General features: G+C 37.5%; 4 protein-coding genes and 1 long non-coding RNA gene across 5 annotated transcripts in view; 2 read left to right on the top strand and 3 right to left on the bottom strand.

The window, feature by feature from the left end:
- The window catches only part of LOC101743353 (TAR DNA-binding protein 43), a 490,523-nt gene that overhangs the window by 404,218 nt on the left and 59,255 nt on the right, over window positions 1–27,050 (bottom strand). The window lies entirely within an intron of this gene.
- LOC101746381 (ras-like GTP-binding protein RhoL) lies at window positions 536–7,760 on the bottom strand. Its single transcript, XM_004924620.5, has 5 exons — window positions 7,190–7,760; window positions 4,453–4,567; window positions 3,179–3,296; window positions 2,404–2,482; window positions 536–1,219 (listed from the first exon to the last, which is right to left on the bottom strand). The coding sequence occupies exons 1-5, from the start codon at window positions 7,303–7,305 to the stop codon at window positions 1,096–1,098; spliced, it is 552 nt and encodes a 183-aa protein (XP_004924677.1). The 5' UTR covers window positions 7,306–7,760; the 3' UTR covers window positions 536–1,095.
- LOC119629573 (uncharacterized) lies at window positions 8,435–9,741 on the top strand. Its single transcript, XR_005245535.2, has 2 exons — window positions 8,435–8,639; window positions 9,536–9,741. It is a non-coding gene; the product is annotated as an uncharacterized LOC119629573 (long non-coding RNA).
- Window positions 12,920–17,613, bottom strand: LOC101746139 (uncharacterized). Its single transcript, XM_004924619.5, has 4 exons — window positions 17,472–17,613; window positions 17,120–17,317; window positions 16,098–16,338; window positions 12,920–14,038 (listed from the first exon to the last, which is right to left on the bottom strand). The coding sequence occupies exons 1-4, from the start codon at window positions 17,601–17,603 to the stop codon at window positions 13,848–13,850; spliced, it is 762 nt and encodes a 253-aa protein (XP_004924676.1). The 5' UTR covers window positions 17,604–17,613; the 3' UTR covers window positions 12,920–13,847.
- On the top strand, window positions 18,500–25,814 carry Cbp20 (nuclear cap-binding protein subunit 2). The gene is given in 4 exon segments (NM_001044133.1): window positions 18,500–18,670; window positions 18,745–18,962; window positions 20,090–20,192; window positions 25,666–25,814. Coding segments are annotated over 4 exon segments (465 nt in total). The 5' UTR covers window positions 18,500–18,622; the 3' UTR covers window positions 25,762–25,814.

Below are 27,050 nucleotides of genomic sequence, written 5' to 3'. Positions count from 1 at the left end.
CGTATTATAGGTTTATTCAAATAAAGTACCCTCATTCATGAGAATAGTCTACAACTAATTAAGACCTTAAATCATTATTTTAAGGGAGAATGAAACAAAAATATTGCTTGCATAAGATATGATTCTCTCTAAACATAAACTACTAGCTCACTAATTGATTTCACAATTATTACAGGCGCACATTTTTATTATTATTATTCAGTATTGATTTGTATGTTTTTTTTTTTTTTTATGGCTTAGTTGGTTGGACGAGCTCACAGCCCACCTGGTGTTAAGTGGTTACCGGAGCCCATGGACATCTACAACGTAAATGCGCCACCCACCTTGAGATATAAGTTCTAAGATCTCAGTATAGTTACAACGGCTGCCCCGCCCTTCCAACCGAAACGCATCACTGCTTCACGGCAGAAATAGGCAGGGAGGTGGTACCTACCCGCGCGGACTCACAAGAGGTCCTACCACCAGTGACAAATGTAATACTGGCAGCGTGTAATAGAAGTTAGTAATATTTACTTAATCAATAAAATGTACTGAGTTGTGGATTGAAATAAGCGTTTATTCTGTTTATTTTGTTATGTTCTTCGTGTTTACATCGAATATTAACAGCTGTATAGAAAAGAGTGCAATACTCAACTACTTGTTAGATTCATTTGTGAAGTTTCAATACATTTATTTCATCTTATATTAATTTACGAATAAAACTTTGGTGATTACCTATTATATAATAATATGTTCATTTTATCATTTAAAAACTTAACCAAACAATCAAATATGCCTAGAATTTAAACAATTTATTATATACTATACAAATGTAAGGTATATTATAGTAAAATCAATCTTGATTATATTCGTTTGACGTTTTTATAAAACATTGTAAACATTTAGTTTTTCCATAAAATCTCGCAACAATACTAACAAATAAGTCAATACCTATAATAAATTAATACTCGTCGAGCGAAAACCATCGTTCTGTTGAAAATGCCGCAGCTGTTGTCTGCCCTGTTTGCTCTAAAGCAATCCCTATTCTTAGAGTAAAATTTTTTCATTTTTATGTAACAAACAATAAAATATTTAATCGTGTCGCGTTTTTCTTCATCAAAGATATTGGCAGGTGCGTTTGTGGACTGGTTTCTTGCGGAGGGCCGCGCGCACCGCTTCCTCGAATACTTCGTCCATGTTTATCCGCTCTAGTGCTGAACATTCAACCAAATGGGCTGCTCTGTAAATCCATACAACTTATTATCAAAAAAAGCAAAACTATAATTTGCGTAATTACTGGTGGTAGGACCTCTTAAGAGTCCGCGCGGGTAGGTACCCTGCCTATATCTGCCGTGAAGCAGTAATGCGTTTCGGTTTGAAGGGTGGGGCAGCCATTGTAACTGTATACTTGAGAACTTAGAATTTATATTTCAAGGTGGGTGGCGCATTTACGTTGTAGATGTCTATGAGCTCCAGTAACCACCTAACACCAGGTGGTTTGTGAGCTCGTCCATCCATCTAAGCAATAAAAAAACCGAATATCGGGTACAAATACGGTGGGTAGCTACTGCTCATTGTATAGGTACTAGTAGGTACGATAAAATTTCGTAATTGCTTTTATTACTACGTATAACATTAATTAACAACGCAAAGTTCAAACATAATCAGTTGGAAAGTCAATTAAACGTAATGTTACGTTGGGCAGTGATTATAAACTGTTTGTTTCATTTAACAGCACCATTGTCGTCATATCGCAAGTTAACGCGGTATCAGACAGTGATAATGGACGATAACGCAGCTGCCGGCGCGGCGCTCCACCGTGATAACCCTTTGTCACTTTTCTCTTCGTGTAGAATAAAAACCGTTGGATAAAAAACTTAACAAAGCAATTTAAACGAGCGGAAGTCCGTAAATTGAAATCGTCCCACTGTTCAAATAAAGTTTAATTTTAGTGGTGGTAAGTGCGACAAGGAAATGCTTCTCTTGACAAAATATTTATATCTGGAAAATGTCTCGAAGTACATACCGAGTTTTTTTTTTAGGAAACATAAATGAACGGTTAATGAATTAATTGATAACGTATAAGGTAACATTAGATGCGTCGCTATATTCGGAACTGTTTCGATTAATTATCACTGACATAAAATGTTGTAGATAAAATATAAACAAGAAATGACAAACAAGGTTTTCTATATTATTTATAATTTATTAAAATCGTATGCATCGTTACTCGCTTTCACCATAATATTCCAAATTTAAATAAATGTTATTCGAGCATCCTTAAAATTTATTATCTTAAAATATATCGGCGGTCACTGGGGAAATCGTAATAATTCGTAAATAGTAAATTTAATAAGTGTTACTACTATTTACTCAGTGGCCACAGTAATGTATTAATGTAAAATATAAATGATTTATTCGTACCGGATTTTTTTCTTTAATTTCTTTCCTTCTTGAGTTGTGACAACGGCTTTATCCGAAGACCTCAAGTCAATTTTAGTAGCTGAAATGAAAATTTGTTTCACTAAATGACTTGCACAGTTAAGCAAGTTAAGAAAGTGTGTCGGCTTGACCTACTGCATTTGTCATGGAAGCCTTCGGCGGAACTTCATTAGGTAGATAACTACTTGTGTGGCTGCTCAAAAGCAGCTGTTTCGGAAATGAATTTACAGTCGAATCGGAAGCCTCTGAGATGTTCCGTTGAGAAACTCATTGGACTAAGTATCACGAGGAATTGCGACGTTAGTATTAGGTACAGCTAGTAAGCGTCCAGTAACATCAAGTAGAGTAGGCATCAGTAAGTCTTTAGGGTGATAACGGTAGGCTCATGTCTTTGAACCACGATAACCGATTAACATTAAGCGAGCCATGAATTCGTTTGCCCATCTAGCTAGTAAAACAACGGTGGAGTCAAAATTGATTAAATCCTTCCTCATTATCTCTCACTCTAATAATCTACAGAAATTACGCTAGTTTTAGAAATACAAGCAGGATTCGCTGTAATAACATATCTGATGTGCCAACACTTAAATTGAATAGGTATTAAAGTTTGTTTTGTTGGTAACGACGTATGATGGATGATACTATGCAAAAATATTTAAACACAAATGTCGGCGATTTTTAAGGTTGGTTGTTTCACTCGAAGCCCCGAAAAGTGCTCAATTTATGAGGATTACCTATCTGTATGTCGCATACTTACCTACTAGGACGATAGGTACAGAAGCACTAAAGTGCTTTAATTCAGGATACCATTTGTGTACTACATTTTCGTAAGATGATCTGCTCCCTACAGAGTAGCATACTAAAAAGCAGTTCGTCTGAAAAAAGATTAAAACTGTAAAGAAACCAGCGTTGCCAAAAATTACGTTTATGATTTTTTTTAGTTTAAACATTTTAAATGTTATAGGTAATGGAAGACCGATGTCTGGGCGCTCCAGAGTTTGACAAAAGGTGTCGTTCAAAATGCAAAATTACTATTTTCGGCAGTATTCAAATCATTTTTTTTTTATTGCTTAGATGTGTGGACGAGCTCACAGCCCACCTGGTGTTAAGTGGTTACTGGAGCCCATAGACATCTACAACGTAAATGCGCCACACACCTTGAGATATAAGTTCTAAGGTCTCAGTATAGTTACAACGGCTGCCCCACCCTTCAAACCGAAACGCATTACTGCTTCACGGCAGAAATAGGCGGAGCGGTGGTACCTACCCGTGCGGACTCACAAGAGGTCTTACCACCAGTAAATACATTTACGAACCATCGATTTTTGACTTCCATATATCAGCGAAGACTTGATCCACTCTCGCATCAACCTAAATACCATTGATTTTCAGGCTAAGGATAGCTTTGGAAATGGCATATGTGACTATGTCGTCAGAAATAAATTTGCTCGAAAACTTACACGTGAGAATTATTTTCCCCGTTTTTAAAGATACGCTCCACAAACCAACGAAAAATGCCATAACAAGCTTTACTTATTGTGAAATTAGACTCAAGTACAATGCTAATCTGATTTGAATGGAATGGAATGTAAAAGCAAATTTTTAATTCGTTTTTTTAAATCAAATTTAGTTAATTCTAGGATTTCCCAAAAAAACCTAAACAATCTAAATTCTAAAATATGATATAATTATGCGTCTCCGCAGAGACATGGAATTTAAAGTAAAAATTAGGTAGTGTACATAAATGCACAAGTTAGAGATTTATATACTTATGTAAAATCATCATTTTATCAAATCGTGTAATTTATGAATAAGTACTACCAACACATACTTTTTACCTACTCCATCGTTAAAACAATGCGATTTTTTTACCATGAATAGTTTCAAATACGGCCGGCAGACTTAGGATATCGTGTGTGTTAGCTTGTGTTAGTTATAATATAATATATAACATAGTGCGGCCATTATTATTAAGCTTAGGTTTCAGAGAATGCGATTTTATTTCTACTAAAGATGGAATATTATCCTTACTTGCGTATATGATAGTGGTCTTAACCGTTCATAATCTTCTTGTCCAGCTGTATCCCATAACGCCATTTCTACGTCCTCTCCATCCACGGTGATGTGGCCGACATAATTGTCAAATCTATGGAATATCAGATCTTGAGTAATGATTTTTGATTTGCCATTGAATTAAAATGCAACCACATAGAGCCACGGTTGCATGTGTGCCTAACACTAGTTAGGTGTATGTGAGTCACACACATATGACAAGGTTGTTAATACTAATATATAATAATATAAGTATTACACTAATATAATAATATTATCTAACAGGTTTTACGGTATACCACGATTTGTAGTTTTAGTAAGTTCCCGATATTTCGAAACTGTTGCAAGCGCCGTGATTAAAGGTACACTGACACTAAAACTGTAAATCATTGTAAGATCGCGTTACTTAATAACAATCATAATGTTGATATCCGCGAAAGCTTCAAACAATGATGAAGTTGCTCTTTAATAAACTAAACTAAGTAATATGAATGTAATTTTATAAAGTTGTGAAATTACATTACAATGTTTTTGATTATTTAATTTTTTTTTATTGTAAAGTTTGATTTGTTACATGTATATATAAACTCTAGAAGTACTATTTAAAATGCTTCGAATTTTAACTCTGCCGCGACGAACTTAATTAATGAAATTTTTGTTCCAAATCGAAGACGGATTAATCTGCGGTCCACTTTTAGTCTTAAAACTTTTATGAATGGCTTTTGGTCACGGAAATACATAATAATATAATATAGATTTACTTTCTTTACAGTAAAATGTATATCTATTCCAAGCATCACAGATGCTTAGTATTATTATTTAAGCTGATTAAATTATCCGCATCTATCGGGTTAGGTTTTAATCACCAGTAGGTATTTGAAGTCGTCGTAGCCTAAAGGGCAAGAAGTCCGGTGCATTCGTATCTAGCGTTGTTCGAACCCCACCGGCGGTTACCAATTTTTCTAATGAAATACGTACTTAACAAATGTTCACGATTGACTTCCACGGTGAAGGAATAACATCGTGTAGTAAAAATTATAATTTGCGGAATTACTGGTGGTAGAACGTTTTGTGAGTCCGCACGGGTAGGTATGTACTACCGCCCTGTCCATTTCTGCCGTGAAGCAATAGTGCGTTTCGGTCTGAAGGGTGGGGCAGCCGTTGTAACTATATTTGAGACCTTAGAACTTATATCTCAAGGTGGGTGGCGGCATTTACGCTGTAGATGTCTATGGGCTTCAGTAACCACTTAACATTAGGTGGGCCGTGAGCGTGTCCACCCATGTAAACATTAAAAAAAGAAAAAAAAAGTGAACAAACAAAATAAGTAAGTAGGTAATCAATCTAACGTATCATGTAGATTAATCCCAAGTGTCGTTCTTAAGTGAAATAAGTACATAATTTAAACTACTTATTTTGCTACTCCTTGTTATTTACACATAATGTTTGTGATGTAATTTAGTTTACATTCAGTCCATTAATGTATTCAGAAAATGAAAATTCGACTCCAGATTGTTAATTTAAACATTAACACTTCACTATTAATTTAGTTAGTTTACTTTGGCTAGTTATTTTTCCGTTGTTTCATGTTATGTTACGGTCATTGACTGCGTATGGATGTGTTAGCGCTCGTGACCGAGATGGAAATCGGACTTGTTGTAGGCGTTTGTTTCATAAGGAGGAAGCAGCATGTAGATACAATACAACAATGCCTCGACGTATTTGACTTTACAAATAGTGCAGTTCGCAATTTTAACTAGCTAAGTAAGCACCGATGTACGAAATAATTTGCATCTCTACGCTTCAGTTGTTTTCGTACCTAACAAATTTTATCGACCGGACAATTTATGATATTATTATCACAAAAGAAAATAAAAACGGAAAAAATTATAACGAGAATTTAGAACTATAGATGATTTAGATTATTACAGCTTAAATTTTTATTAATTAATGTATACAATAATCATTCAGAGTTAAAAAATGTAACTGAATGATAAAGTTTAGAAAATCTATACAGGAACTAGCACTAGTGCTGTATGGATGTCTTTTATGTTTAGAACTAGAATGTTAATTAGTAATAGTGCTGTGCTCTTGACCTACATCCATAATTATGTACTTTAAGATGTTCCAAGCTATTTGTTCGCGTTATATATCATTTAGTGTATTTTAATAAAAACGTTTGGATTAGGCATTTGGATATTCGGTTGATGTTTACCTTCGGTCAATACAGGCAGTGCTTAGTCATTCATAGGTATAATAAGTTAATGTCGTATATTTAGTGACGTAAGACGAATTGATTCATCATAGTTTCCTTCCTAAACTAACGTCAAATTTATACGATAGGTGCTAATGTGTATCATAACAAGTTGTGAATTGTTTCCTCAATATTCAAATCACCAATTACGTTAAAGATAAATACTTAGAAGAACATTGGAGCATCTAGGTAAATCAAAGGTTTTGATTTCTATGCAGTTTATTAAATGATTTAGGTGTGAGTCAGTAGGTTTATGCTATAAATAAATTATTACCGTTTAACGTAAAGGAAAAATAAAATTGTTGGACGCTTAGTAGGTATAGTAAGCTTTTTGTTGAACCGTAACAAATCCATGATACGGCGATCATAGTCGTGTCGTTTGTTGTCACAAAAACATCCTATCGTCCCTCAAGAAGTCGCACCTGTCTCAAGACACCGAAATCATTTAAAATATGTACTTACACCGTGGGCACATATTCTTCAGGAAATTCATTTCTAGTGTATACATATAGCAAGCAGGTCTTGCCAACCATACCATCTCCAACAACAGTTATCTTCAATCTCTTCGTCGTTCCCATGGTGCGTGCCGCGACATCCGATAAACCAATATCACCACAAATTCACGTTTTAAAACTCTATTGTATAAACACTTGAAAATAATCAAACAGGTGCCACATATGGAAGGTGAACTATACGGTTTCGTCCGTAACTCAGTCCTTGATTGTTCTTATCACGGTGATATAATGATCTTATCAAACTTGGAGGAATATTCGCGATAGCGGGCCGATTTAAAACTAAAACAATGCGCGCGCGCAGCTACGGTCGAGTGCAAATTGAATGTAAAAAAACTAGGCGCGTTGTAGTCGTGCGAGTGCGCGCTGCGCGATGATGATGCTCATGCGTGCGCGGAACCTCCACAACAATTGTAATTAATTCCATGAACGTGTCTCATCCAAACTTTATACCGCAATGAACTAACGTCACATTCCCGACTGCATTGTTGACTGTTAAGGACTACGCACGAGACAATGCTATCTGGAAAAATATCATTAGGTATTATATAGTTCCATAAACCATCCTTGTATCTTTATTATTATTATTATTTTAAAATGCACCTAATCTAAATTCTATATTAATTGTATAATTGTAGAGGTAAGTAGATTTTTTTGGGTTTGGTTGTGCATTTTAGATATTTTCTAGAACTAGTGGAGTGGATTCAGAAAATGCTTCAGTAATAAATAGACAAAACGTCTCTTTTATGAAATGAAAAAGTATCGGTGGCCTCTGATGAGCTGATACGTAAAATCAGTCTTAACATTGTTGAGTTGTTTATAGCGATCTTTAAAATCCGAATATAACGGTGGGTGCTCTCGTTCTTGATAACTCTTTTTATTTCACTTTATTGTAGGGCGAGCTCGCGGCTCATCTGGTCTTAAACGGGAACCGTGGATCGTAAAAACCACAGGAACTCCGTCACATGTTGACATCATGAGACACGAGGAAATCGACGAATCTAACAACCATTTAATATTACGGTTTTACATAACAATAAAACCGATATTATGTGCCGAGAAGGAAAACATACAGCATTGTATTATGAAGAAGCAGTGTGTACTTAGCTTAAATTCCTTGTCTATGTCCAACCATAGACAGTCAATTTAGTTCCATCTTTAGCCGCTAGGTGCAGCCAGCAAGTATAAAGGAAGCGCAGCCATCTTTGATTTTCATAGTCTTCACCAGGAAGAACTTCCTGCAATGCTGTATGTTTTCCTTCTCGGCACATAATATCGGTTTTATTGTTATGTAAAACCGTAATATTGATGTGCCTTTGGAAAACATACAGCATTGTATTATGAAGACGTGTTTGTTATCTGCTGGTGAAATTATTAAGCACAACGCTATGATGAAATAGGTAAGCTATAATAAAATTATGAAGCGCAATGATAATGTTCATAATTTATATAATTATTAAATCGAAAAACACAGCTGTTAACTTTCATGTTAATTCAATAATTAAAAAATATTTATAAGTTTGTAATAAACATTTTATCTTGTATATACAAGAAAATGTATAAATTGTATAAATGATGTATATACAACATGAGTAAATGATGAGTAAATGTTTTGAAAAAAAAAAGAATCGTGAGGATCTTTAGGAAGCTCTATTATTCGGCAATAATTATTGTAAACGTTTGGATGATTTGCAATTGCCTCTAGAAAGTATTTCGTCCATTGGTTCATTATCAATCCATCTCAGAGGCTACTGCTGATCTACAACTTCTTAGAGATGGGTTGATGCCACTACCTCGTAAGGTTGAACGAAGACCAGTTTCCACTTACAGTACGGTATGCTGCTTTTGTGACAACACACATAGTTAGAAAAAAGTCCTTACGAATCTTACTGGGCATGTCTTTAGTTTCATGTTTAGAAAGCACTTATGCAGATTATTGACGAAAATGGATTTCAATTTTAGACCCAAAGACTGGTATCAGAAAGATGTTTTTCTCTGTTATCAAAGAAACTGTCTTTAGAAATGTTGAGCAAAGTAAGGTTATTAACTCTGCGTCCAGTAGCCAGCAACATGGTTGTTGGTGTCCTTCAAGCTACCTTGAGGCGTGATCTGGTGGCTGGGTTTGAAGAAAACCAATTTAGAACTATTCTCGGATCTCATGTGAATGGGACTATACTTAGTAAAGTTGTAATAAGTAGTTGAATTATGTTTAGTTATTCCGATGGCTTTTTTAGAATAGCAATTTTTATTAGAGAGCTTGAGAATGTTTGCTGTCCTACATGTATGTTGTCCACAGAAAGTCGACAGCGCTGCTTTATGCAGAAGGATTGTTTTACAGGCAAAATTTTCTTTTTGGAAAAGAAAACAGAATTTGGCAACATCTGCAGACTTAGGATCAATTTTAAAACTGTAGCACCATATGCACCATCTTCTAGTTGCTGGTAAGTATGCTGGCAAAGTGGATTGACACCAGCTAATTTTCAATAAATCTTCTCCTGTGTAGACCAGTCTATTATTTGTACAACCTCCCCTCCCCCCCCCCCGTTTCTAAGCTTTCAGGGTTAATGTTTACCCTGTGGAGGAGGCAGGTTTTGGATTTCGTGCGAGTTATCTAGCGTTCGGGATCTGAGGGCTTGGAAACCCAAATGCTTTCGCTCAGTCTGGAAACACTACCAAGTAGGTTCCCTAGACACTGTTGAAGTGAGTCAGTACTCTGGGGAAAAGGTTGAGAGGAGGAATTCTCCATGCTAGTTGCATCCTCTACGGTCTGCTGAAGGTATCCAATCTTGGTCGGCGAATGGGTTTATATCCGGATGACCCCACTTTCGAAAAACTTTTGTGGTCACTTGTGGTAAAAAGTGCCATTTCGCAGGTTGATTTCCTCGTGATAGCCTATCGGCTACGATGTTGTATCTCCCCGAGAGATTATAAGCTGACAGTTATCTTGAACTTATCGCTTAGTTTAAAAATCGAAAGGTCAACCGCTAGTGAAATACTTTCAGATTCATTTTGATTGTCACTACCATTGCAAATAGCTCTTTTGTGGTTGAGCCGTTTCAGTTGTTGAGCTGACCATAGACAGGACGTTAATATTTTGTCTAATTGTAACCCCTACCCATATCCGAAGCTTCCGTTGCCAGGAAATGGTTGGTTTTGTGTCTCGGCAATGTTTGACATGTGGCTCCGCGTCAGCGCTGCATTTGTAACCCGTACACATGTCCGAAGATTCCGTTGCCAGGAAATGGTTGGTTTTGTGTATCGGCAATGTCTGACATGTGGCTCCGCGTCAGCACTGCATTTAATTGTTAACACATGCAGGATGGCCTGTTTTTTACGAGGGTGTTTTTTCTTGAAACTTCGCAAGAAAATTTGCAAGTTAACATAGAGTGATGTAATTCCGTCAGAGTTTGAGCTAGAATGTTGTTGAGTGGCCACTTTATTTCTCGCAATTTTTCATCGAATTCCTAGCCATGTCATCTCTTGAACCAGTGTACTAATTGATTTTTTGTAAGGCTGACTTGGCAGCCCAAATAATCAAAGTGCTTCACAGCTTATGTGGCCTGAAGACTCAACTTGGACTTCTTTTGATGGACCAGGAGAGACTTGCGTAGGTGGGATAACACTCAACATCCCTTTGCACGCAATGTTTCCGTGACTGAGCATGCTATGCAAGCAAAAAAAGGTGTATTTGTCTTCATGGACCAAGAGAAAGTCGCGTAGGTAGGTTAACATTTGACTTCCCTATGTACGTAAGGTCTTCGCGACCGAGCATGCTATGGGAGCAAAAAAGTTTATTTGTCTTGGTGAAACAAGATTAAGTCGTGTAGGTAAGCTAGCACTCTACTTTGCACGCAATGTCTCCGCGACCGAGCGACCGAGCACCCTACATAATGGAAATTGACATGCCAGCCCAGATAATCCAAAATCTTCACGGCTTCTGCAGCCTGAAGTTTCAACTTGGATTTGTCTTGGTCGACCAAAAGGAAGTCGTCTAGGTAGACTAGCACTCGAGTTCCTTTTGCACGCAAGGTCTCTGCGACCCAGCATGTTATGGAAGCAAAAAAGGTTAATCCAAAAGCTTCACAGCTTCTGCAGCCTGAAGTTTCAACTTGGATTTGTCTTGGTCGACCAAAAGGAAGTCGTCTAGTAGACACTAGCACTCGAGTTCCCTTTGCACGCAAGGTCTCTGCGACCCGCATGTTATAGAAGCAAAAAGGTGTGGCTCTGAAGCCAGACCGAAGGGTAGGCATGTCATTTCATACTAACTCATAAGAAGGTACCGGTTCCTTCCTTCCTACTGATACTGGTACCTTGGTACTGATCCTCAAGAAGTATCGACGAAATTTTGCGACCGATACTAGAAAAAAAATCCTGAGAAATGTTCAATTTTATCATCCAGTCCCCTGGGTGGAGAAAGTTTGGTACCGAGGTGTCCGAAAACAGTTAGGTGTTTTATCTTTACGACCTTGTTCAACTCTCGAAAATCGAAAATTGGACGCATTGATCCGTCGCTTTTTTTTTTCTCTTTCTTTTTGGCTTTTACATATTATACGTCGCTTTTCTTCCGCAGAAAAAACAATTTTTTTTTTTTTTTTTTTACGGTATTTGGTAATCATACATGGTTTACAAATTATTACAATTTTGGTGGCACTCAGTGCCTCCCGTCGGTGTCTTCAATTGCCCCCTCTGGATTGTGCCAGATGTTACAGACTATAATTGTTTATAATGTTTGGCTTGCCTTTTGTACGAGGTTGTGACAAATAGGATTGTAGCCCTCCGAGGGACTGAATAGATTTCAATTTAGTATTATCAAACAAAAATTCCTCAATGAGTGGTGCGTTGGCAACAGGATACTTTGTTAGAGATCACGGAAATTAAACTTTGACGTCTTATTTTTATCCATACGGCCCTTTTTTCCGCATACAATTTAAGACGCTTTTACGGATAACTTGTACGACGATTTGCCAAAGTTTTCAGTAATTATGTTACAAAGATTATTATTAGTTTAAATCTGTTGTGTTTTTGTCAAAATTTCCGTATTGACGAGATCAATTTGTTTACAACAATTTTCGTTACATTCAATTGTTACACACAGTTGATGCATTATTAGATTTACAACGTCACTGACCTGGTGGGATAACGAGCCGATTCGAAGATCGACCGTTACCTTTGAATCCCGTCGTTTCTTACGCAGAGACTCCTTTTGTTCTTTTTCGCTTGACGAGCTGTTCGAACGCGAGGCGTCTCCATCGCGTCTCGCCTGGACATCTTCCCTCTCGGAAATTATGGAGCTTGACTCAACATCACCTCCAACAGATGACGCGTGATTCATGGCGTCCGATGATAGGATTGGTAAATAATACTCGTAATGATTGCAAAATAACACTCATAGAAACACAAAATAAATATTTTTTGCAATTAATAAGAAGTCGAATAAATATTTGTGGATTTGCGACTTCACAGTACGAAAGTACACAACGCTATGAAAATCAAAGATGGCTGCGCTTCCTTTATACTTGCTGGCTGCACCTAGCGGCTAAAGATGGAACTAAATTGACTGTCTATGGTTGGACATAGACAAGGAATTTAAGCTAAGTACACACTGCTTCTTCATAATACAATGCTGTATGTTTTCCAAAGGCACATCAATACGTTTGTGGGGAAATTTGTTTTGAAACACTTGTATTATTTAATATTATTTTATTATAGACTCGTGAAAACCTTAGAAAATATTAATATTATTAAAGTAATGTTTCTTTTTTAAGTACAAAGGCCGTATATTTAAGTACATGTCGTGTCCGTGTTTAATCACTATTCATTTCTTATTTATCACAGTCTTCGTTAGGCAAGTGCTTACATAATAAACAACAATTGTTAGATATTTACGGAAAGTCTTTAAATTATTGTCATACATTGTCTTAAATCTATAAACTGTCTCCTGTGTCCGTATATTACCTATTTTGCTACAATTCTACGCAGTTAAACAATAGAATATAAAGCAATAATATTCCAAAACGACAAAAATTCGGATTACAAAAGATATGTGCTCGTTTTAGGAACGCATCGAATTAATTACGAAGGGTTTTTTGTTGACAGAAAAGGGCATCTGTATCCGTCCAGCAATGGAAAACGAAACTTAATGACAGCAACGTGAGCCCGCAATGGGACTTGTGGTTGCATTCAAGTTGCGATGTCTATAACTTTTGATAGCCCCATAACACTATACGAGCCCAGTGTACTTAGTGCGAGTATTTTAACGTTCTCGATAGCGTAAAAGTTAACTCAAATTTGTATGCAGTTGGAGCAGCGCCTCTAGCGGCAAACGTTGCAGACATTCTAAATCCATACAAATTTGAGTTAACTTTTACGCTATCGAGAACGTTAAAGCACTCGCACTAAGCACACAGAGCTCGTTTAAGTAACTGAGTCAAAAAAATACACGTTTTTCACGGATATCCGACTTTGTCTGCATAGACGAAATTTATATTATTAATATTATAAACCGTTAATGGTTTTAGTACTTTCTTCGATTTTGTTTTAATTCGAGAATTAGGTCAATTGATTTTATAGTTGATTTTTAATTGTAATAATTAAACAGTGTAATGATTTTATTTATGTTCATCATTATTTATATTCATATCATTGAGTCCTTCCAAAAGGAGAGCTTCCTTTAGATTCAAAAGTTCGTGTAATAAATCTTGATTGTTCTTCTCTAATTTAGATATCATTGTGCGATGTTGTTTATCTTTTTCCTTCAAGCGTATTAAAGTACTGTCGCAGGTTTCAGTGCATGGAGGTTCTGAAACAGATAACCATATAAATACTCGAGTATTAAGCACGTGAAAGTTTTTGCGTATGTTACTTAATCACATAAAAATGATAGACCAGATGTGGATGATATATTATTAATATCTAGAGCTAAAGTGGACCGCCTTTTTTTTTCCTACCTATGCTGAAAGCCTTGAGAGACTATTTCAGCTTCGCCCTAACATGTAGGTGAGCTCACCGGGCTCAAACCGGAGTGTTTCTAACACTGACCCTAGCAAGAGTAGTGCTTCGCAGAATCTACCACCGGATCGGAAACGCGACCCACTGAGAAGATCCGGCGAGAAACTCAGTGGGCTGTGTCTATTAACGGTTAATTCGCTCGTCGAGCCCTTCGTCGCAGGGGACGGGTTAGACTAGGATGGTGACCGGTGCTTGTGGTGCCTAAAAGCACCGTTAATGGATAGGGAGGATCCGTAATGACGTGCTTTGGGCGACGTCGACTGTTTACCATTCGGTCTACAGGATCCAGTATGTAGTTTCCAGCGGCCACGACAAGAGGGTTCTCATGTCGTGCCGCCTTCTCGAAATTGCGCAATGATGCCGACTGTAGATACTGTGTGTACTGTACATTACCGAAGACAACCCGGGCGTCGCGTCGTGAGCTCCAGGCGAGGACGAGATGCGTGGTGGTATCTTCTTCAAAAAGTGTGGACACTTCTGTGCCATAACACATTTGAATAAACATACACATAGGTGTATACAAATGTATTTTTTTTTTTTTTTTTTATAACAACTAAGAGGCAAACGAGCAAGACGGGTCACCTGATGGTAAGTGATTTACCGCCGCCCAGGGTCACCAGCGTTTGCGCCAGTGCGTTGCCTACCCTTCAGATAAGAATATGCTCTTTTCTTGAATAACCCAATGTCGCAGTTGTTGGGGAAGACCGCTGATGGCAACGAATTCCAGAGATTTACTGTGCGTGGCAGAAAACTGTTTTTAAAACGCATTGTAGTGGAACGCCAACCATCCAGATGGTGCGGATGATAGTTCCGGCGAGACGATCGGTTGCGAAAATCAGCGGCTTCTATTAAATTGAACAACTCCTCGGAACACTCCCCATTGTAGATTCTGTAAAGTATGCATAGGGAAGATAGATCCCTACGCAGTGCCAAAGGATCTAGCCGATCGGCAAGTTCAGGATCGTCGACAATCCGAGATGCCCTACGTTGGATTCGGTCAAATGGAGATAGCTGATAACCCGGAGCCCCGGCCCCAAGGTGGCAACAATACTCCATGTGAGGCCTCACCTGCGCCTTATACAGCTTAAGGCGGTGAGCCGGCTTGAAGTACTGTTTGGCCCTGTTGAGTACTCCGAGTTTTTTGGAGGCCATTTTAGCCTTGCTCTCCAAATGACCGCCAAACTGGACAACACTCGAAATGTCTACGCCCAGAATGCCCATGTTCGGCTTGGCACAAAGGTGAGTGTTTCCGAAGAGTGGCGATGCGACAAAGGGGGCTTTTTTAGCGGTAAACGCGCAAACTTGAGTCTATTTAAGTTGGTCTAGTCATTACGAACCGTCTTATACGACTTCCAGTCTCCCAACTTGCCGTTTCCGAAAAGTCAACAGCAGTGCAGATTCATAAGTATATTTATACACTTTGACAGGTAATACAGAAGACCGGGAACATAACCACCTATTTACTTAGCATTTGTGGATTACGAGAAAACCTTTGATTCGATCGAAATCTGTGCTCTATTGCAGTCTCTCTAACGGTGGCTTTTTTTCCACAGGAGAAAAACGCCGGTACCACACCCGCGCGGCAGGTGGGGTATGTGATATATATATAAAATATATAAGACAATAAAAAAATACCAATGACAGTTGGTAATGAAGTCACTGCTGTCCAACATACGTGAATTTTAGATGCCTTAAGACACTACTGAGAAGGGAGCAGGTTGTACTATTCTATCCTTATAACACATGAACTGAATCCTCTGAACCTCAAACACAAACAAATTACTCCTATAAACCTATAAATGTACTTCCTTACTACATAAGGTAATGGAAAAAGAAAGTTTTTTTTTCACCTCTGTTTCTCAACCTGTCCAACATTTTTTCATTTTGAATCTTAAGTCTAGTTATTTCATTGTGATAATTTCTTTCGTTCGCTTTTTTCTGCTTGGTCACCTGAAGTAGTTTTGCTTTGGTTTCTGTTAATGTTTGTAACATTACATCTGAATGGTCTGCTATTCTTTGAGCAGACACAACACACGCTCTAGTCTCACTCTTTTCGGAGCTTACTTTTTCTTTCAGTTTATCTACAAAGGACTGAAATCATATAATTTTTTAATTATTTCACACTTATGTACACTATACCATTTTTTTATCAATCCAAAACGGAAAAAACTTTGCTACTTGTTGCTAACTATAAATATTATTCATTGCAAACAGATTTTTACTGAAGAATGCGATTCTGATTGATCAATCTACCTGTAAATGTAGCACTTGTAACAGAGATAAATTATCATGAGTTCTCTATAACTAAAAATTGTAACCCATTAAACAATATAAATAGCTCAGAAAATTTAAAACAATTCAGATATCTAATATTGAGACTGAGACTATAAATTTATTTCTTGACTATGAATATCTTCATATTTTTATCAATTGGTATCAGTATTCAATACATTGTTTTATTTATAGAACATAGTATATATGAGTCGACTATTATCAAAAGCGGCAATCTGACTTTTGGACAATGATTGGTAAATCAGAAAAACGAATTATTGACTTTGTATTCCATTGGCAGTCACAAAACTCTTCGGAACGACATTTTAGATAAATAACAGGTTAACTATTAACCTTTATTTAATGCAGGTTTTGAACCGTATTCTTTGAAGGAGACGATTATATTCAAATAAATCTGTATTGACATATCAATAAATTTTTTTTGTCCAAATGCACAGATTGCCACCTTTGATAATAGACGACTCATATTTGATATATCGAATACATTCTATAACATGGGAATGATAACACAATATACTTACTACAGACAATTTACAAACCAAACATAAAGATACAACTAACAAGAATGATTCCAACTTACGTTCAATTGCTTATTGTTCTGTTCAAGGATATGGTTTTGCTCCATTAACTTTTCTACCTTTTGTACTGCATTCTTATGATAATGTAGCAATGTCCATACAGAATTAATGAGCGTCACTAGAGATCCTGGTAGCAAAATTTCATCTTCGATATCATTGTATGGATTAAATAAATAGCTTATGTTAAAAACACCTAGTTCCTAGAAATTAAGATTTTTCGTTAGGTAATTTTTAGATAATGGCTGGTCTTTGTTAACTGAAAGAAATAAATATTGTTGAATCAAATCATTATCCGTTAATGAAGTCGAAAATCAACATGTTGCGCTGAGAAAAAAAATCTCTGCGAACACTTACCTCTCTTAATCCGATTAGACATTCCTTAATATTCCCTATTTTACAAGGTTCGTACACACTGGACCTTTTGTGTTTATAGTTTTCAAGAAGTTCTTTGATTTCATCGTCTAAAGTTTCATAATTACTAGCCATTGTTTAAAGGACGTCGTTTACTCCCCTCGTTAAATACCTACCTTTTCCTTTCTAGATTTTGAAATAAAATATATAGTTAATACTAAAATAAATCTTTAAAAATATTTATATAAAAACAAGTTTGTTAATACTTTAGTTTCACTTATTTTTTGCCATTAAATTTAATAATACCTACTGTTGATAGTAAAATCAAAGCTTTATGATGGCGCCAAAAATGTTTCGTTTTTAAAAATTGTATTCTTCTTTTTTTTCATAATGGCAATCGGCTTTTTTTTCATGTTATTGCCATAGTAATGACTTAATCGGAACGCGTGAACCTTCGCGTAAAGGGACGCGTTGTGTAGTAATAATAATTGGGAACAAATCACAAAATTATCCAGCCCCAACTTAGTATTCCCTGTGTTATGGGTACCAGAGACTGGATCTATATACATGTGTAGATAATAAACAACCAGTCAAAGAGCAAACAAATCTGATCATCGCACAATGTTTGTGCGACGTGGGAATCAAACCCACGACCTTCGGGTAACAGTTAGGTGTCCTAACTACTGCACCATCGATTCTACAAGTTTCTAATGTCTCAATATTATTAAATATTTCATATTTTTACTGATAGGTTTGGTACCTCACTTTATCTCATTTGGCCTAAAGGTTTCATTACCAGGCCACAAAATCCTCAAAACCATCATAATTTAATTTTTTTATTTTTGTCGCGTATCCAATTTTTTAAGATAATATGTTCAATCTCGCTTTAGATTTTCGAATGAAGCTGAATGAGCTGTTTCCTTTGCTAGCTCAATTTGACAAATGAGTATAATTTTATATGTCTCAAATATCAAGTGTATAATCTATGTTTATGGATATGGTTGTGGACTAAAAGCGCTGACGTTTTTGCAATATTTAATAACATTCATCTTTTAGTGCTGAATTCATCTCAAAACTTAGTGGATAGCTGTATTTTGTTGCTAATTATTGAGAAATAAGAACAAGTCTATAAGATGAAGCGCAGTTATGATTCTATGAATTCTTCAATTGAAATAAGTTCCTATCGTGACCAACATTTTAAGGTATTTAGCATGTTGCAAGTTTTGCACTATAAATTGTTTTTTAAAGTATATTATAGGTAATGTTAACTATTTAGGGATCCAGAAGCGAACAAGAAAAATTACTAAAAGCTTCGTCAACGCTTTACATTGGAAACCTTTCATTTTACACAACAGAAGAGCAAATTTATGAACTGTATTCACGATGCGGAGATATAAGAAGAGTAATAATGGGACTAGACAAATACAAGAAAACACCTTGTGGATTTTGTTTTGTAGAATACTATGCGCGGGAAGATGCCGAAAATTGTATGAGGTATGTATCAGCTTTTAATAAATTCAGAGTTGCGTTCCCAACGCTTATGCTATTAATTACCTTTTAGGTATAGCAAAATAGTCACTACTGACGGTTACTAGGGAACGCAATATTTGATCGAGACATTGAGTTAATCTTCTGAACACCACAAAATAACAGTGGAACATCATTAATCCAGTTTTAATTACATTTTCTTAAAATTACAAATCTACTATTTTGATTGTACTTAATACAAATCAAATCCCGTAGTTATTTTCTTTTTATAATTTTAGGTATTGTGGTTAAAATAGGCAATAGAAGCCCATTGCATTAAAAAGTTGTGTACATACAGTTAGTGTTGTTAAACTGATTAATATAAAAATTTAAGTACTCTAAGTAAAGTCAAGTTACTTTTTGAGGCTTAGAAGTTCTAATGTATTGAAAACTTTCTTACTATTTGAACAAATACATCATGAATATTTTGAAGTACTCTTAGAAAAATGAATAATCTAACAGTTAATGCTAATGCATATAACAATATAAATATAACCATGGTAAATTTGAAATTTACATTATAAGGCTTTTCCATAATTATATGTTCAGTTGGGTTCATTATTTTTAGGCATTATTGCATAGGCAACAGCAAATACTATTAAAAATGCCTTTTGTTCTATGAAAATAGCAATAACATAACTGTAACAATTACAATTTTATAGTTGAATACTCACAATGGCACACAATCACACATAATTTAAATTATTTTTATTTTTTTGGATAGATGTACCCACACAATCAGATTTAAAATTGTTCTAGCTTTACAATTTGTTAATAAATGTACAGTACTTTTACTATTCAGTAAAAAACCTTTTATTTAAAGATAATAAGTCAACTTCCCTATTTCTGGTACAAATCTGTGATAATAGACAATAGATAATATATAATAGACAAAAGATAGATAGATATAATAGACATCATAGAATATATAATAGATATAATAGACAATAGATAATAGACAAAATATTTGCCAGATTTGTCTCTTAAAGATATTTAATTCTGTTGCCTATAAATCATCAATGAAAATGGCAGAAAAAGAAGCAAATTACAACTTATGCTACAGAGGGCTTTTAATTGTATTCTTTTACCCAAAGGTATATAAATGGCACGAGGCTGGATGACCGAATAATTCGCTGTGACTGGGATGCTGGATTCATTGAAGGTCGACAGTACGGTCGTGGCAAAACAGGAGGCCAGGTACTTTTTTTAAATTATAGCTCGTGACCTCTATTATCTGTGCTATTATTTTTATGGTTAATTAAACTAATTTGCACTCACAATACAAACTCGAAGCCATTCATTTCAATGTACATGTTCATGTTACATACTTATTCAATAATCAACCATTCATCTATCTGTTGAGTTTCTTGCTGAACTTTTTCAGCGATTTGCGGTTCTGATCCAGTAGCAGATGCATTCGCGAAGCAGCTGCCTTTGAGCAGTTATGTCTCCATCGGAGGCGATCAGGCAGCTGTTAGCAAATCCACCCCTATACCTAAGTCTACCACCCTATATACCTAAAACTATCATTGGTTGTCAAAGGGCCCAGAAAGAACCAACGTAACAATGTTTGGGTGCCAAGATTGACTTTCAGTGTTTTTGTGGCTTTACAACTAGACTTCTACAATACATTGAATTAAAGGTTTTATGCAGAAAACCATTTTTTGAAGTTTTTTTTTTTTTTTTTTCTTTAACAGTCACGCCACGTTAACTGATCCCGTGATAAGTTCGTAAAGAACTTGTGTTACAGATAACGTTTTCAGGTTTCCAGATAACGGAAATAAATATAAGATTTTTATTATACACATACACATAATTAATATACATCCATAACCCTGGAAAAGACATTTATATTTATCATCATTTCCTTTGGCGCGATTCGAACCCGCGACCCCCTTGTGTAGTGACTATGTCACTTACCACTACACCAGACGGCCGTTTAATTATTGATTTTCTAATTTATTGCTCGAAACACAGTACAAACATTAATTGAGTCGACTATTATCAAAGGCGGCAATCTGACTTTTGGACAATGATTGGTAAATCAGAAAAACGAATTATTGACTTTGTATATTCCATTGGCAGTTACAAAACTCTTCGGAACGACATCTTAGATAAATAACAGGTTAACTATTAACCTTTATTTAATGCAGGTTTTGAACCGTATTCTTTGAAGGAGACGATTATATTCAAATAAATCTGTATTGACATATCAATAAAAATGTTTTGTCCAAATGTACAGATTGCCACCTTTGATAATAGACGACTCAATTGTAGTATTTTATTCTATCTAATTTTGTCATGCCCTTAGTCTTTGTAGCCAGAATTTTCCCAGTGATAGAAGAGATAGAAAGATAAGAATTTCTAGTTTATTCATGTCTAGTTTATTGATGCCATTCACATTATGTGGTCTATGGGCTGATCACTAAATACCCTGAGCTGTGGCCTACCTGGTTGTGATGGCAGATTAGCTAGCAACCTCCTCTCGTCTTTGTCACAGGTTGTCCCATTTTTAGAACACCTTTCCTCTTAATAGTCACACATTTTTCAATTTTATGCATGTCACCATCATCATTCTTTCCTATTACCCCCTGCTGGGGTGTAGGGCTCGAATCAAATCGGTCAATCGGTCAAATTTACATCGGTCTTGGGCAGTCTGTTCTAGCTCCTCCCACGTGATGCCCAAGACACCTAGCTTCGGCTCCACCGAGCGACGCTAAGCTTTATGCATGTACTTAAAAATAATCTAAAGAATAAGAATGACTCATTTTTTTCTTATTTTTATAATAACCTTTAAGAAAATCACTCCCTAAGAGCACTCGCCGACGATTTAAGATACCATTCAGAACTCGTGAATTTTATTGTCTCACTTGAAAAGAAATTTACAATAAAACCTGTGATGTCACAAGCTTTTGACCCTGCCACTGTTCTTTGTCACACAATGTCATGGATGACTCCGTACCCATGAGCATGTCCAAAGCCAGAAGAATAATGATGTTGCTGCTTATCTTGAGATTTCAATAAGAAAGATCTTAAAATGAGGATTAAGGAAAATTGTGCAGTGAGACAGAGCAGAACATGCAGGTCCTAAAGTAACCTTGAATTTCACTAGTTCATCAAGGCACTTTATGTATAACACGGAGAAGGTCTCAAAGTTCTAAATTATGCCTTGGAGCTCCCAAGACATCAGGATCACCAATCACTATCAATATATTACCACTAGATAACGCCTCACAAACAAAAACCAAACACAAATATGGCATCGACTAACTAATCTGACTATACCATAAAGTGGAGAAAAACGATGTAAAGGTATAATAATTGTAACCTAAACTATGCCTTTTCTCAAAGAAATAAAGTGCAGTTTAGATTGTTTTAACATTCACTTACGACCTTACGCCATGAATGACAGAAAGAGATAGTTTTTTCCAATAACTTTTGTTCCAAATTTAACCTTATTTCCTTAAAAATAAAGCAAAAATTTACACGCATAGCATTTTACTTACGCCATTTTAAACTTGCGACATTAAGGCTTTACTGCTCCGAACAGAGTATTACGGAGTCGCGCTTTGTACTTTTTTGTAAGAATATTTTGAGTAATTTATTTTTTATTGTTTTTTTTTAATTCATATTCATTCAATTTTTTCAATTTAATTCCTTATGATTAACAACAAATATTGTATAACTATAGATCATTATACCTTTTTTTTTTTTTTTTTTTTTTTTCGGGTAGAGGGCCGAACCTCCTACGAGGTCCCCGCGCAAAAGGGGCGCGCGGGGTATGTGAGACTCAACGATCTGCATGGTGTTGTGAGCAGACCGCGGGCCCAAGGATTTTAGAGCCCACCCACTAAACGACTCCCCTGCACTCTTACACCCGACGTCCGATCCCCTCCGAGGTCAGAACCCGGATGAGGTAGGGGGGCTACCGCGGTCAACACTACAACCAGACGGCGCGGCTCACCCCAAGGACGCCCAGCCGACGGAGCCTTCGAGGCGAATCGAAGGCTCTGAAACGTCGGCCGTCTCGGTACGGCAGCCCGTCGGGCCGCCCAGACGGTGCCGCTGGTGTCCCGGAATACCCCGCTGGACCAGAACCAGCCTGCCGGGTCGGGACGCGATACACCGTCGACCGGTCGCTCTATTCACTCCACGGCAGCGCGCTAGAGTGCTGGTAGCGCGCCGCGCGGCCTCACCCCCTCAGGTCGCCCCTTGACCTTCACCGGGGGGAGGCCGCCACCTACAGGGGCCGGGACGTACGGGCGTATTCCCGCCTCCGGCCCCCGGCTCGACGGCGACGGATCGGTGCGGAAAGGGAAGAGCTCTCCCTCTCTCGCTCCGCCGCCTCCTTCTGCGAGATGGTGGACTCGCAGAAGTCGAGCATCGCCTTCCAGGACTCGTCGCTGCCGAGCATCGTAGCCACGACGCGCGGCAGCGAGAGGTCCTCACCTATGACCGCGACGAGGGCGGCGCGTTGCTCGTCGAAACCAGAGCAACGCGCCAGTGTGTGTTCCGCTGTGTCTTCCTCGTCGCGGTCCGCGCAGTGGTGGCACTGCGCCGTCGGTTCCCTTCCGGCTATCTTATGCAAGTACCGGCCAAAACAACCGTGGCCGGTAAGCATTTGCGTCAGCCGGAAGGTGAGGCATCCGCGGTCGCGGCCCACCCAGTCCGCGAGGACCGGACGGACCGCCTCGACGGTACGGAGGCCGGCCGACGGGTCCGCCAAGCGGCGAGACCACGCCTCCAGCACGGACCGCCGAGATTGGAGCCTCCGCGCTCGAACTACTCCTTCGCCGGGGCGCCCTTCCCCCCTAGAGCGGAGGTCGCTACGCCACCGGTAATCGGCAGCGAGCGCCTCCGCCTCCAGGTCCCAGGGTGGCGCCCCGGCGAGCAAGCACGCCGCCTCGAAGGAGACGGTGCGGTATCCTCGGATCGCCCTGACCGCGATCGCGCGCTCCCCCCCTTCCGGCACCATACGGGCGCGCCGTATAGTGCCATCGACCGCACCACCCCCATGTAGAGGCGGCGCGCCACCTGATCGGGACAGCTATATTGTACCTTGTACATCGGTTTTTTTTTTTTTTTTTTTTCTATTGCCTTTGTAGGCATACGGCATACGGCCCACCTGATGATGAGTGGTTACCGTCGCCCATGGACTTCAGCAATGCCAGGGGCAGAGCCAAGCCGCTGCCTACCGCTTAATACTCTCCATAAGCCTCGTTTGAAGAAGGACATGTCATAATGTGGTGTGGTGGGGAAAATGGATAAGAGCTTTTTAAATCACAACAACATAATCCCCATCAAATTGTTTTATTTATTAAATACATGTCAGATTCGGTAAAATGGTCTGGACAAACCACACTGGAGCAATTAGGTTTGAAATAATCGTCGCTTCTTTTTTCTTTTATTACTGACCGCCACTTCTCTCTTTGTACATTACTTTGAGGAAATCTGTAAAAATGTAAAAACAAATTCCAGTTTACAGATTTCACTTCGCCGTCCGTTGTAGAGACGTCTGTTGCATCCGTATCTAGCGATGCACCGGTGTTCAAATCCCGCAGGCGGGTACCAATTTTTCTAATGAAATACGTACTTAACAAATGTTCACAATTGACTTCCACGGTGAAGGAATAACACCCTGTAATAAAAATCAAACCCGCAAAATAATTTGCGTAATTACTGGTTGTAGGACCTCTTGTGAGTCCGCACGAGTAGGTACCACCACCCCACCTATTTCTGCCGTGAAGCAGTAATGCGTTTCGGTTTGAAGGGCGGGGCAGCCGTTGTAACTATACTTGAAACCTTAGAAGTTATATCTCAAGGTGGGTGGCGCAAATGCGTAAATGGCAGCGTAAATACGCTGTAGATGTCTATGGGCTCCAGTGTAACCACTTAACACCAGGTGGGCTGTGAGCTCGTCCACCTATCTAAGCAATAAAAAATAAGAAAATTAAAAAATTAGGTGACTCCACTACACTTGTTCTGAAATAGCCCTATTTCATCCTTGTTTCGCATGTAAACGTTATTATATGTGCGAAAGAAATAACTGCGAAGCCAAATAATAAGATTTAATTTCTTGAAGTGTTAATTTGGCAATGAAAACTGTTCAAATGTTTATCACTATCTAATAGTAAAAATTATAAAACTTACCAAAAATACTAAATTTCATGTTGTTTTCTCTTTGTAAGCGTGTTTTTTACAACTTTTTACAGCGCATTTTAGCATCGTTCCATTCGACGGTCGGCGTGACACTGACGGCAAAACAGTGCTTAATATGAATCTAAGCACTGTTTTGATAAGTTACTTTTGACGCCTTTACGCGGGATCTAGTGGTAATATATCGATGCCAATCACCGTAATCTTTGTAAAAAACAATCAAATCAACAATTTTTAATAATCTCATCTGTATCATCATCATCATCAGCGTCCAGATAGATGTCTACTGGTTTGCCACAATGACCACTTACAATGATACGGTTTTATTTATAGTATATGTATAATGTACTGAAATATAGTATAGTTATTTCAAAAAGTAAATAATACCCAAATTAGACTGCATCCGAAACTATAGTATTATTTTACAAAAAGATGTAGTATTCCCATTACCTATTTGTAGTCATAAAAATATGTTAAGTATTCTAATTTTCAATTTCAACCTTTTTTGTTACAGGTTAGAGATGAATATCGAACTGACTATGACGGTGGGCGTGGCGGTTATGGAAAAATAATAGCACAGAAAATAAACCCAAATACCCTAGAACGTTAATAATGTGTTGCAATTAATATGGATTATAAATTTTACAAGGCTGTTTAATATGAAATCATAATGGATTCATGTTTGTCTAATTTAGATAATAAAGATCTTTATAATATTTTTATTTTCTTATTCAGGCTTGATGTCTTCTAATTTAATATATAGATTCATAGATTTAATCATAGATTCATATCATAGATCAATCATAGATTTAATATTTAGATAAATAATCTAAGATTTGCCTATCTTATGGTGATATATAAGGTGATGATACCACAGCTGATTTCAGTAGTTTAACATGTTTAAAGAAACTAGTAATGTGACTATCACACCACATTCAAACAAGAGGTGAAGGTGTCCATTGCATTGATTAAGGGATTCAGTTGGAATTCTAACTTTAAAAATGTTATGTAGGACGGATTAAATTCAAATATAGATTGGACGGTTATACCACCGCCCCGCCTATATCTGCCGTGAAGCAGTAATGCGTTTCGGTTTGAAGGGTGGGGCAGCCGTTGTGACTATACTGAGACCTTAGAACTATATCTCAAGGTGTGTGGCGCATTTACGTTGTAGATGTCTACGGGCTCCAGTAACCACTTAACATCAGGTGGGCTGTGAGCGCGTCTACACATCTAAGCAATAAAAAAAAAAAAAAAAAACTACCAATCTATTTAGATGCATGGCGACGTACTAACAACACCAGTAGTTTCCTTATTTCCATCAAGTAAATTTTTAATTCTATTGAAAGGAATAATTAATTAATATGAGTCAACTGTAAGAGAGAGATAGAGAAGTCAATATATCCTAATACATGTCTCACTCAGTCTCATGCGCGTGGATAATGCCCTCGCGCTTTTACCTACAGAGGTATTAAAATTGAATTTAGGGGATGATTAGCTCCTTGGATCGGTCTGTCTTTCCGAAGAGTTTTTAAGGTTGTCTGGTGGACATATATAAAAATAGAGCATCAGAATTTACGTGAAGTTACGTAATTATTTTGGGAGCTTTAAAGCGTCTGCAAAGCAATTCGGCCGACGGAAAGTTTCCGGGAGTATTGACAACTTATTTTTAAGAATATTGCCTAAAATGTACGTAAAAATCAGCTTTGAGAATCGTGAGGTACGTAATGTTTTTATGTACCTTGATTACCTGATACCTGAAAATTGGCTGCCTAAGCAAACTAGCAGGTAGGCATGCGTTCTTAGTCAGAAAATACGTGACGTCTGGTGGCCCTGGGATCTTGGGACTATAAAATGACATAATATGTAACATTTCAGGAACATATTTAAAGTAAAAAC

This window comes from Bombyx mori, chromosome 15, assembly GCF_030269925.1.
Source record: "Bombyx mori chromosome 15, ASM3026992v2".
NCBI lineage: Eukaryota > Metazoa > Arthropoda > Insecta > Lepidoptera > Bombycidae > Bombyx > Bombyx mori.
This window is presented reverse-complemented; position numbering and strand designations above follow the sequence as displayed.